Source organism: Sus scrofa, chromosome 6, assembly GCF_054392235.1.
Source record: "Sus scrofa isolate SSC_HxYL_T2T_F1_AM1 chromosome 6, Sscrofa_HxYL_maternal_Yorkshire_Landrace_v2.0, whole genome shotgun sequence".
NCBI lineage: Eukaryota > Metazoa > Chordata > Mammalia > Artiodactyla > Suidae > Sus > Sus scrofa.
Window position 1 is genome coordinate 39,297,132 of NC_139388.1, and position 12,717 is coordinate 39,309,848.

Genomic DNA, 12,717 nt, shown 5'->3' on the forward strand with positions numbered 1-12,717 from the left:
GCTCTGCAGCAGGACAGAATGGGGGTGGGATGGGGAGGAGAGGGGCTCCAGACTTCTCAGTTTCTGTGGCTGCCTTGCTGTTAAGAAGCCCAGGTTTCCCAAGACAAACCCCAGGCCCAGCCCTGTGGGGCAGAGGACCTGAAGTCCTCCAGTACCTGAAGTGGTAGGTGCCTTCCCTCTGCCCAAAGCCACTGCCGGGCACGACACAGATGCCCGTCTCCTCCAGGAGCTTCATGCAGTAGAACATGTCAGGGGCCATCTTATGGGCCTGTGGAAAGAAGCAGAACTTAGGATTCACTCCTGGTTTTGTACTCAGACAAACACCATTGATACCTCAAAGCCAAGTACACTTGAAAGAATGGGTTCTGTCCCATGGCGCCCTTTCTGCCCTCCTTTCCTGCGAGAACCAAGGCAGGATGCTGGGTGTTGCAGGTAGCCAGGCAGGGGATGAGAAATCCAAAGGCCACTTCAGGGCAGCTGGGGGCTGTAGGACTTGTGCATCGGGTGCCAACCCCAGTCCCACTCCCAGCAGTAGCTCTGAGCATTGGCTGTGGCTTCTGATGCGCCAGGCCAGGGGCCTGGGGTCTGTGCCCAGGGGGGACTTTAAGGAATAAGCCTCTCAGGGGCCCTGCTGATTGTGCTTCTTACACTTAGGTTTGTACAACCAGGCCACCTGTTAAATAGACTCTCAGGCTCTAACACCAGGGATCCTGATTCAATAGGCTGAGGGGTGGGGGCCAGATTCTGAATGTTTAGCTCATTTGCTAACAAACCTGACTAGTATCCATGAGGATGCAGGTTCGATCCCTGGCTTTGTTCAGTGGGTTAAGGATTCGGTGTTGCTGTGGCTATGGTGTAGGCCGGCGGCTTCAGCTCTGATTGGACCCCTAGCCTGGGACACTCCATATGCCACGGGTGCAACCCTAAGAAGACAAAATAAAACAAACCAAAAAACCCACAAAAAAAGTACTGAGGAGGTTAGGGAGTGTGAGGACACTTTCAGAGATTCTGCTCTGGCCCTTGATCTTCAAAGCAGATCTGTAACATCACCTGTGAAATGCAGAAACTTGGGCTCCCTCCACAGACGTCTTACCAGAATTAACATTTTTTTTTTTTTTTGGCTGTACCTGTAGTATACAGAAGTTTCTGGGCCAGGGATTGAACTTGAGCCTCCGCAGTGACAATGGCAGATCCTTAACCAATAGGCCACCAGGGAATTCCCAGAAGCAACCTTTGGTTTTGTTTGGTTTTTTGGCCAAGCTTGCGGCATGAAGAAGTTCCCCAGCCAGGGATTGAACCCGCGCCACAGCAGCCACCCAAGCCAAGGCAGTGACAAGGCCAGGTTAATCTGCTAAGCCACCGGGGAACTCCAGAATCAACATTTATAGGAGCCAGGTGATTGTGTACACATTTAAGTTTGAAAAGCACTGCTCTAGTGGGCCAGGTGGAAGAGACAGCTCTTATGCTTCCCCAGCATCTTTTAGTTTTATTTATTTATTTATTTGCCTTTTTAGGGCCCTACCCGCAGCAGCATATGGAGGTTCCCAGGCTAGGGGTCCAATCGGAGCTGTAGCTGCCGGCCCAACGCCTCAGCCACAGCAACTTGGGATCTCAGTTGCATCTGTGATCTACATCACAGCTCATGGCAACACCAGATCCTTAACCCACTGAGCGAGGCCAGGGATCGAACCCGCATCCTCATGGATGCTAGTTGGGTCTGCTAACTGCTGAGCCATGACGGGAACTCCTTGTTTTTTTTTTTTTTTTTTTTTTTTGGTTGTTTAGTTTTAAATGCATCACATCACACCTGGGCACCTGCCATCAGAGCACCTCCCACCTGGGGCTGACTTGATGCCTGCCCCATCACCAGTGCACACTGCAGGGCGGCGTGTCCAAAAGCACCTCATCTTTACACATTGAGTAACATCTGACTAAAGGATTCACAGAGTTCAGAGCCTCTGGGGCCAGAACTTTTACTCCCCAAGGCAAAAAGCAGTCCCGAGTGCACCCAGTGAGAGCCAGCCCCAATCCAGCACCCCTGACCTGAGCCGCCTCCATGGCTTTGGTGGGGATGAAGATCCGAGGAAAGGCGTACATGGCACCCTGCAGGGGGTTGCAGTGAATTCCCGGAACTTGGTTAAACAAATCTTCTGTCAGCTTGGCTTTTTTGGCCAGGTTACCCAAGACGGACTCTTTCTCCTAATGAGGCAGAGAAAGGACAGGAGTCAGCATCTCTGGACATCAGACTCCAGACACTGAAAACTACCCCCTCGAACTAGGGGAACAAGGCAGGCTGGTGAAAGGCAAGTATGTGTGTGCATGAGCACAACAAACCAGGGGTGGGGTGTGTTAGGGGGAGGTTGGGGGGGTTGGCTCGGGGGAAACACACATCCCTCTGCGGGAACTACTGCACGGACACTCAGCCCATGAGGCCACCACGTGCCCTGGGGCAGGGGCACACGAGCCACAGGTGGGTCCTGGGCAGCCTGTATCATGGGTTCTACTCTTGTACCAAGATGTCATTCCTGAAAATGAGAAGAACCAATCCCTGCCCATCAGCCTGAATCAAACTGGCCCTGGATGGAACACCCTAGAACATGCTTCTAGGAGATGGCCCCACTACTTCACTGTGAGGAGCTACCCTCCTCTCCCCGATTCATGTGATGTATTTGGGGCGCATGATCTAGGCAAAGCACGTCAGTGATGGACTCAGAGCTGGACATGTGTTCCAAGTTGGAGCAAGTACTTCTGCAAATACTGCTGGAATGGGGGGTGAAGAGGTATGGCCTGCAGACAAATGGATCAGGGAAACGCAGCATCATGTACACAGTGGAATATTACTCAGCCTTAAAAAGGGGGGGGGGCAATTCTCACACAAGCCACAGCAGAGATGAACCTTGAAGATATTATGCTAATTGAAATAAACGAGTCAGAAAAAGACAAATACTGTATGGTCCCACCTACAAGAGGTACCCAGAGTAGTCATATTCATAAAGATAGAAAGTAGAATGGAGGTAACCAGAGGCTGTGGGGAGGGGAAATGAGGAGTTATTGTTTAATGGACACAGAATTTCAGTTTGGGATGATGAAAAAGTTCTGGAGTCAGACGGTGGTGGTGGTTGCACAACAATGTGAATGTACTTTGTGCACTGAATGGTTCAGTTAAAAATGATCAAAATGGGTTATTGGATACAACTTGGAATGGATTTACAAGGAGATCCTGCTGAGTAGCATTGAGAACTATGTCTAGACACTTATATTGCAACAGAACAAAGGGTGGGGAAAAAAATGTATACATGTAAGTGTACCTTGGTACAGCAGAAAAAAAAACCAATAAATTAAAAATTTAAAAAAATGATCAAAATGATAAATTTTATGTTTGAGTATTTTACCACAATTGAAAGAAAAAGATGTGAGTCTGGAACAGCTGGGAACGGACTTCTTGCTTAGATGACCAATAAACTCCATTTTTGTTTAAATTAGTTAGAGTTGGGGTTTTGTCACTTGCAGTTAAAAGGGTGTGATTGGATCACTTTCAGCTGCAAGGACATCTGGTTAAGCCACAGGCAGGCCCATGGCCTAGAATCCACGCTGTGCTCATCCGCTTCCTCCTCCCCACACACATGCACAATCCTCCCACTTCTAAATTAGCCCAGCTGCATCCCGAGACAACGTCCTTGGGGAGAGTCAGGCACCACGTGGACCACGAGCGCCCTCTGGAGGCCATCTGGGATACGCTGGCCATGGAGACTGTGGTGCCCACTGATTGCAGCAGTGATGAGGATAGGCCTTGGGACACAGGAGACTCACCCTGCTGAACTGCTCAAAGGACTCCTCTCCTGGCACCGGGGGGTTCACAACGATATCCATGGCAGCCTGCCCAGACACTGGCGGGCACAGACGCACAGACAGCAGTTTCACCAGCTGGCCCTTGATCTCAGGGTGCAGGTTGATCACCTCCATGTAGCCGCCTCTGTAGCCACACCTAGAAGGATGAAGAGGCGGAGAGGACCCACCCGTCACAGGGAGACCTCTACTTAGTGCAGCCAGCCAGCCAGCCAGCATCTTCTGTAACCATCCGAATGCCCAATACTGAGTTGCCAGGTATGCCTGAGCTCTTGCCAATGGAAAGCGAACAGAAGTGGTATGGACAAATTCCACTTCACTTCCTTAGAAGCATGCCCATTCCCTCTTCGCTCCTCTTTCCAATTCCTGAGAAATACAGACGTTGGAGCAGCAGCCCTGGTGTTCGTGATGATGCCACATGTCGAGGAAACAGAGCCATCCCACCAGCCCATCCTTAAATGACCTCATGGGGCAGAGCCAGCCCTGGACTCCCCCTGCCTTTGGACTGTTATCAACAATCCGGCGTTGCCATGAGCTGTGGTGTAGGTTGCAGACGTGGCTCAGATCCTGCGTTGCTGTGGCTCTGGTGTAGGCCAGCAGCTACAGCTCTGATTAGACCCCTAGCCTGGGAACCTCCATGTGCCATGGAAGCGGCCCTGGAAAAGGCAAAAAGACAAAAAAAAAAAAGGACAGACACTTCCATTTAGTTTGAACCACTGTATTTTGGGACCTTTTGTTATAGCTGTTTAGCCTGAACGCTAATATACCAGCCTTGCTCCAAAGGGGCACATAATTCAGACCAGGCACCCCCTGCACAGGTCCCCAGGGTGGGCACATGGGCAGTAGCCTAAGGACTTCGCTGGAACTTCTTGCTGCCTGAAAGCAAAGCCAACCCAAAGGAGAGCGGAGCTAACAAAGAAAACGAGACAAGGAGTTCCTGTTGTGGCTCAGTGGAAATGAATCCAACTAGGAATTATGAGGTTGCGGGTTTGATCCCTGGCCTTGCTCAGTGGGTTAAGGATCCAGCGTTTGTCATGAGCTGTGGTGTACGTCGCAGATGCAGCTCAGGTCCCGTGTTCCTGTGGCTGTGGTATAGGCTGGCAGCTGTAGCTCTGATTGGACCCCTAGCTTGGGAACCTCCATATGCCTCAGGTGCTACCCAAAAAACACAAAGAAAAAAGACCAAAAAAAAAAAAAAAAAAAGAAAGAAAAAAAGAAAAGAAAACGAGACAAAGCAAGAAAGCAGAGACAGAAACCTTCTGATATCTTTAAGTCCCCTGATTCAACTTCACTCCTTGACTTTTTAACAGTAACCTTTTTTTTTTTTTTTTTTTTCAGCCACACTTGTGGCATATGGAAGTTCCCAGGCTTGGGGTTGAATCAGAGCCGCAGCTGCCGGCCTACACCACAGCCACAGCAATGCCAGATCTGAGCCATATCTTCGACCTATGATGCCACAGTTTACATCAACGCCAGATCCTTAACCCACTGAGTAAGGCCAGGGATCAAACCAGCATCCTCACTGACACTATGTTGGGTACTTAACCCATTGAGACACAGTGGGAATTCCTGATATGGATATATATATATATTTTTTTGTCTTTGTTGTTGTTGTTGTTGTTGTTGTTGCTATTTCTTGGGCCGCTCCCGCGGCATATGGAGGTTCCCAGGCTAGGGGTCAAATCGGAGCTGTAGCCACAGGCCTACACCAGAGCCACAGCAACACGGGATCCGAGCCGCGTCTGCAACCTACACCACAGCTCACGGCAACGCCGAATTGTTAACCCACTGAGCCACGACGGGAACTCCCTGATATGGATATTTTTAAATGCCATTTTGATGTAGGCCAGTTTGAGTTGAGTTTGTTATGTATTGACAAAAGGATCCTGATTGATATGGAGTCAAATCTCACGAGAATATGCTGAGATCATACAATGAGACGATACAAACTAAAAACAAACAAACAAACAAAAAAAACTTTCAGAACCAAATCAGCTCCATCAGCCACACTTTCTGGAGCTGTGTCTCCTTCTCTGGACTGTGATTAATAACATTCAGACTAATGACTGCAGAAATGCAGGCACCTGATCCTACCTTCCTCTGTATATACACTGCACCCACCCAACCTCAGAGCGCCTGATATAATGAGACACTCAAGAAAATGCTTTTGGGATCAAGCTGCAGAGTGAGCTGGCAAAGACCAATCCCCATCTGATCGCTCAACTGGCCCTTCCAAGGTGGGACGATAAATTATGGCCTCTCTGAAAGGTTTCTCATAACAAAGGCTGAAAGAAGAAACTCTCTCCTCTACCCTCTGCTGAGGAGCAGAAAATCAAATTGAGCAAAGCAGTCTAATTCTAGGTAATTAGTATCTGAGGGCAATAGGATACCAACTCAGGTTACCAATATCCTGGGTTTTACTATGAAAAAAGTAATTAATAATACAGATGGAGAGATTGGATAGGTATGTGATAAACACACTCTGAGTTTGGAAAATGAGTTAATAGAGAACTTATTTGTTTTTGAAGAGAGCTACACAGCATGGGAGTCCAGCAAGGAGAGAGCTCAGCTAGCGAGGTAGACCAGAAAGACTAGTATAAATCAATCCCTGCCCAGAGTTCCCCGTCATGGCTCAGTGGTTAACGAGTCCAACTAGGAACCATGAGGTTGCGGGTTCGATCCCTGGCCTTGCTCAGTGGATTAAGGATCCTGCATTGCTGTGAGCTGTGGTGTAGGTTGCAGATGCGGCTTGGATCCCGCGTTGCTGTGGCTCTGGTGCAGGCCGGCGGCTACAGCTTGATTCGACCGCTAGCCTGGGAACCTCCATATGCTGCGGGAGTGGCCCAAGAAATGGCAAAAAGACCGAAAAAAAAACCCAAAAAACAAAAAACCCAAAAACCAATCCTCTGCCCACATCAAAGAAAGCTGAAGACAGCCAGGCAACCATCCCAAGGGGACAGCTCCCTTAACCTGGCCGAAGTATTTCTTCAAGCTTCACAGTTACAATGGCCTCCAGACCCCCTCCCCAAACCCGACACCTGGCACATGGCAGAACCCCCCAACGTTGGGAAATGAATGCCCTTAGCTGTAAATGCACCAGCCTGTCCATCTCAGTCTCCTTTGAGGTTCCTCCTCTCCTGTCCTAACTTCTGAGCAGTGAGGCCCTGGGCCTAATCCTTAGACCTCTTTTTGTTGTTGTTGTTGTTTGCTTTTTAGGACCGCACCTGAGGCATATGGAGGTTCCCAGGCTAGGGGTCTAATTGGAGCTACCGCTGCTGGCCTACGCCATAGCCGCAGCAATGCAGGATCCGAGCCGCATCTGCGAATACACCACAGCTCACGGCAACGCCAGATCCTTAACCCACTGAGCGAGGCCAGGGATCGAACCCACAACCTCATGGTTCCTAGTTGGATTCGTTAACTATTGAGCCACAACAGGAACTCCTGGACCTCTTTTCTATCTCTGCTCTCACCTTATGAGATGTCTGAATGCAGAGATTTAATTATCTAATAACTCATACACTAACATATCGCAAACCCAAATCTCCAGCTGGGTATCAGCTCTGAGCTGCAGACTCACACATCCATCTCCGACAAGGCATCCAATAGGCATTTGCAAATATAACGCAACCAAAACCAACTTCCAGTCTTTCCCCAACACCTGCTTCATCCACAGCCGTCCTCATCTACTGATGGCAACTCCATCCTTCCTGTAGTTTGAACAAAAATCTTGGGAATCATCTTTGACTTCTCTCTCACACATCCACCTTTCCCCTTAAGCAACACCTGTCAACTCCAGCTTCAAATATATCTAGGATCCAGCATCTTCTTCTCACGTGTCTACCCTGGCCCACGAGATCTCACTTGGACTATGACAGCCTCCTAACTTGAGTCCCTGCTTCTGTTGTCCCTGCCCCCATCACATAGCAACCAGAGAGTCTGGTAAAACCAAAGTCAGGCGAAGTCACACCTCTGCTCAAACTCACCAAGGGATTCCCATTCCATCCATTTTTTTATTTTTTATTTTTTTTAGGGGCCACACCTGCAGCACATGGAAGGTCCCGGGCTAGTGGCTGAACCGGAGCTGCAGCTGCTGGCCTACACTGTAGCAATGCCAAATCCGAGCCACATGTGTGACCTACACCATAGCCTGTGGCAACACGTGATCCTTAACCCACTGAGCAAGGCCAGGGATCAAAACCTGCATCATCATGGACACTATGCCAGGTTCTTAACCCGCTGGGCCACAACAGGAACTCCTCCCTTCCGTCATGAATAAAGGTAAAAAATAACCGAGGTGATCTGGCCTCCTATGACTTCTTTGTTGTCAACTTCTGCCACTTTCCCTCCCACTCCTTTCTAGTCTTGCCGCTCTTTGAACAGCTGCTCCTTCCACCTCAGGGCCTTGGCACATGCTGTTCCCTCTGTCTAGAAGGCTCTTTCCTCAGATACCTGTGTAGCTCCCCATATCCACTCCCTTAGGTCTTAACTCAAAAGCCAACTCTCCAGTGACCACCCCCCACTTCTCGGCATTCCCACGTCTCCCCTAATTATTTTTGTCCACTGGACGCATGATATTCATTTGTCTGCTGCTTCTATCCACTCACTAGAGCATAACTCTGCATGGACAGGGATTGCTAAGGTTTGCTCACTGCTGTCACCTCAGTGCCAGATCAGTACTACAGCAGGGGCTCAATAATGAATAAACAAATACAGGACTGAAGCTGACTCTTTGGCCCCAGAGGTCACGTGATGCTAAGGCAGGTACATGCAGAGCTGCTACACAGAGCGTGGCCCGCTGGCCTGACAGCATCTGTCCCCTTAACCTGCCTTCTCTGGCCCCTCAGACTTCAGTCACTGTCAGCAGGGACAGGCAAGAGTGACACGGCTGGAAGAAAACTCCAGAAGCTGCTGTGAGGTCCCTGTTTTCATTTCCATTGTGGACGTATTTTATAGAGCCTCTGCTCAGGGGCTGTCCCCACACCACCACGCTCCCCTTGGGGAGGTGAGGCCCGTCTCCTCCTGCTTTTTAGGTCAGCAGACGCCACAGATAAGGGCAGCCATCTCTGCCCAGCAGGTCGAGGTGGGGCAGGGCAGAGCAGCACTGGGACCAGGCAGGCCCAGGGGCAGTTGGGGGGGGGATGTGGGGGCCCACATACTCGCCCATGTAGCCCTTGGAGGTGGAGTGGAAGGAGGCGAGCTCCACGTTGCTGGAGTACTCCGGCCCCATCTCGTAAAGCACCTTCTTGAAGGAGTGGAACTTGCAGTCTGGAGAGTACACGTTGTCCTGGTACACCTGCAGGAGGGGACAGGACAGGGACGGTCAGGGCAGGTCCCCCTGAAGCCTGAGCCCCCCAGGCCGTGGCAGAGGGAGGGCACAGGTGCTCAGGGCCAACCTACAGCCAGGCCACGGGCCGTGAAGCCCAGCCTCAGAATCCACTTCCAAGCCAGATGTGCCCAAGGGAACCTTCCAGAACAAGCAAGGAGGGAGGGCCTCAGGCTGGACATGCACTGGATTCTCCCACATTAGCCGCACCCAGTCTCCAGACCACCTGCCTGAGCAGACTTTCCTCCTCCTGCAACAAGCTCACTTCCAGCAACATGATGAGTAATGAAAGCGGTTCGGGGACCTGCCCTCTGACCGCCCCCAACTGAAGCACTTCACAGCATTCGGTTTTCTGTCCACCATCACCGGCAGTGTCCCCACTAGACTGAGCAGCGCCCATACCTGCCTGTTCCTCCCTGTCCACATAGTCTAGCACACAATAGACGAGACCCCCATCTGCCCTTGGAGATGAACTGCCCTGCCCGGTTTGGACAGGAGGGAAACTGAGGCTCTGGGACAGCAGAAGGTAAGGCGGCTCCACCTTCGACAAGCCAAGGAGAGCTCCCCTCCTCCCCTCCCCCTCCTTTCTCTTCCCAAACCCAGAGGGAGGAGGTTCCTGCACCAGGTCACCCTGCTGCCCCTTCTCTCCTTTAGGAATGAGGATTTTAGGTCCATCTGCTATTAATCACTAACGATTTGGTGGGTAAGCTGTGTGTGTGTGTGTGTGTGTGTGTGTGTGTGTGTTCGCAAGTGTGCGTGGGTGTACTTAGCATGCCTGGGGGTAGTATTAAGGAGCAAAGAAAAGAAGCTCCGGTGCTGGAAGCTATGACTAACGAGAAATCATGCAGAAATTAAGCAGGGAAAATAGGACTAAAAAGGTCTTTCATTTCGTTCTTGCAAAGCTGGAGAAGAATGGGCAGGCTTGTCTCCAGAACTGGGTTTCAAGAAGCAGCAGCTAAGGGATTAATGACAGTTCCCTTCCCCACAGAACACAGCATTCTGTCCATCCAGCACCCTCTCCTGTCCTGAGAAAGAGCCCCTCGATTTGCCTCAGGGAACACTCTCCCCTGCTCTGTCTGTAGGTTTGGGGGTACAGGGCCGTGATCCCACCCATTGTCCAGGGCCTGGTCACCACTGGGCCAGAGGTATGGGTCCAGCAAGGGTGCTGGACCCAAGCTGCACCAATGAGGCTCAGTTTGGAGACTTTTGCTGGAACCACCAGGAGAAATCGCTCTCTTCCTGGGCTGGGAAGACAGCAAGCCTGTCTGTGAGGCCAAGGCAGTAGGATGGAATGAGAGAGACACTGGGGAGTTCCCGCTGTGACTCAGTGGTTAATGAATCTAAGAACCATGAGGTTGCGGGTTCAATCCCTGGCCTTGCTCAGTGGGTTGGGGATCCAGCCTTGCTGTGAGCTGTGGTGTAGGGTGCAGATGCGGCTCGGATCCTGCATTGCTGTGGCTCTGGTGTAGGCCAGCGGCTACAGCTCCAATTTGACCCTTAGCCTGGGAACCTCCATATGCCGCGGGAGGGGCCCTAGAAAATGCAAAAAGACAAGAAAAAAAAAAAAGAGAGAGAGAGAGAGACGCTGAAAAATAGGGTTTGAGTCCCTGGATGCAGCCCCACTCCTGTGACCTCACCACCTGCTTCCTTTTCCAGTTTAAAGTGCTTTGGGTACCAGTGCTGAAGCTTAGAACCAAGATTCCAACTCAAGAGAGGGACGGCTCAGGTCACAGTCTCACAGGTTGTCACACAGAACATCCTCATCCTGGCTGGAATCTCTCCTCCAACACTGAGAAAGTTCTTTCTGGCTATAAACCAGCCAGGCCTGGAGCAAAGCACACCCTCACCCCAGAGAGCCAGAAGCTGCTCTTACCTCATCAGCCAGGAGAAAGAGCTTCTCCTCCCAGGCAAAATGAATCACGTCTTCGATGCACTTTCTGCTCTGCACCTGACCTGCAAAGTTCCCAGACAAAAGCAGAAGGGAGGTTTTAACACTGTTTGCATTGTCCCTTGGTAAGACCCCCAACCAGAATCCCTTGGCATCTGATCCCTCAGGGCTCAGACCACCCTGCCTCGCTGCACCAGATGGGGTATAAACCTATCCCTCTGACTCACAGAAGCTGGCCACGTGGAGCAAGCAGTGTTTCACACTCAACTTTCTTATTCTTTTTTTTTTTTTTTTTGTCTTTTTGCCTTTGCTTGAGCTGCACCCATGGCATACGGAGGTTCCCAGGCTAGGGGTCGAATTGGAGCTGAAGCTGCCAGCCTATGCCAGAGCCACAGCAACGCGGGATCCAAGCTGCCGTCTGTGACCTACACCACAGCTCATGGCAACGCCGGATCCTTAACCCACTGAGCAAGGCAAGGGATTGAACCCCCAACCTCATGGTTCCTGGTCGGATATGTTAACCACTGCGCCACGATGGGAACTCCCTCGACTTTCTTATTCTTATCAGAGGTGCGCGTGCGTGTAGGGTGGGGTATATTTGTCTTGCTCTGTGGTGGAGGACAGGAAGGCATGGGGGTGTCATAAAGAGCAGGGAAATAGGGAGTTCTCATTGCTGCTCAATGGTAATGAACCCAGCTAGTTCCAGGAGGGCACAGCTTCGATCCCCAGGCTCGCTCAGTGGGTTAAAGGATCCGATGTTGCTGTGAGCTGCCATGTAGGTCACAAGGTGAGGCTCAGATCCAGCATTGCTGTGGCTGTGACATAGGCCAGCAGACGTAGCTCTGATTGGACCCCTAGCCTGGGAACTTCCATATGCCATGGGTGTGTCACCCCCACCTCCCACCCCAAAAAAGAGCAGGAAAATAAAGCTGAAGGTGTTAAATGATCCAGTCCCGCAGTGGCAGCACCATGAGAACTGCACTGGTGACACTTTCTCCCCACACGAGATCCATGTGGCAGGGACACGATCTGAGGGCTCAGCACCCATGCTCAAAACCAGCACCAGAGGAAGTGGCTAAACCAATGAGCCCACCCACCAGCTCTGGCTTCTCCCATCAGTGGCTACTTGGGAGCTGTGCTCCTGAGGATGTGACCAAGCCCCACAGTGTCCTTGTCAGGGCCTCCCTTCAGGGCTGGACCCAACACTTCACCCATCTTGGAGAAGTGAGTGCAAACAGCAAAGTATTCACCCCTCAGTTCACAGCAAAGACAGTGGGTTTAGGTGGGAAAAGGAATAAATGCAACAAGGTGGAAACCTTTTCCCACTATCTCCTGAGGCCACTGTAAGTGTGGCACTGGGCTCTCTGAGGTCTCACTGGGCTTCTGCAAAAGCACTCATCAGGCTTGTGGACCTCTAGCAAAAGGCTATTTCTTTTTTGCTGTTGTCGTTGCTTTTTAGGGCTGCACCCTCGGCATATGGAGGTTCCCAGGCCAGGGGTCCGATCAGAGCTGCAGCTGCCAGCCCACACCACAGCCACAGCAACACCGGATCTGAGCCATGTCTGCAACCTACATGACAGCTCACGGCAACGCCGGATCCTTAACACACTGAGCGATGCCAGGGATCAAACTGGCAACCTCATGGTTCTTAGTTGGA

The 12,717-nt window shown here is 51.1% G+C and overlaps 1 protein-coding gene across 5 annotated transcripts in view; it reads right to left on the minus strand.

Moving 5' to 3' along the window:
• GPT2 (glutamic--pyruvic transaminase 2) overlaps positions 1-12,717 on the minus strand; it is a 44,252-nt gene that overhangs the window by 3,835 nt on the left and 27,700 nt on the right. For 2 of the 5 annotated variants that reach the window (XM_003126995.5, XM_084960348.1), the window contains exons 7-11: positions 11,046-11,125; positions 9,006-9,142; positions 3,811-3,985; positions 2,044-2,199; positions 156-268 (exon numbers count right to left, since the gene is read on the minus strand). In XM_003126995.5, the coding sequence (XP_003127043.1) occupies positions 156-268; positions 2,044-2,199; positions 3,811-3,985; positions 9,006-9,142; positions 11,046-11,125 (661 nt within the window). Of the gene's footprint in view, positions 1-155; positions 269-2,043; positions 2,200-3,810; positions 4,447-5,635; positions 6,499-7,279; positions 9,185-9,506; positions 11,126-12,717 lie in introns of those variants that run through there. The other 3 variants (XR_014805957.1, XR_014805958.1, XR_014805959.1) reach the window with 3 other exon arrangements.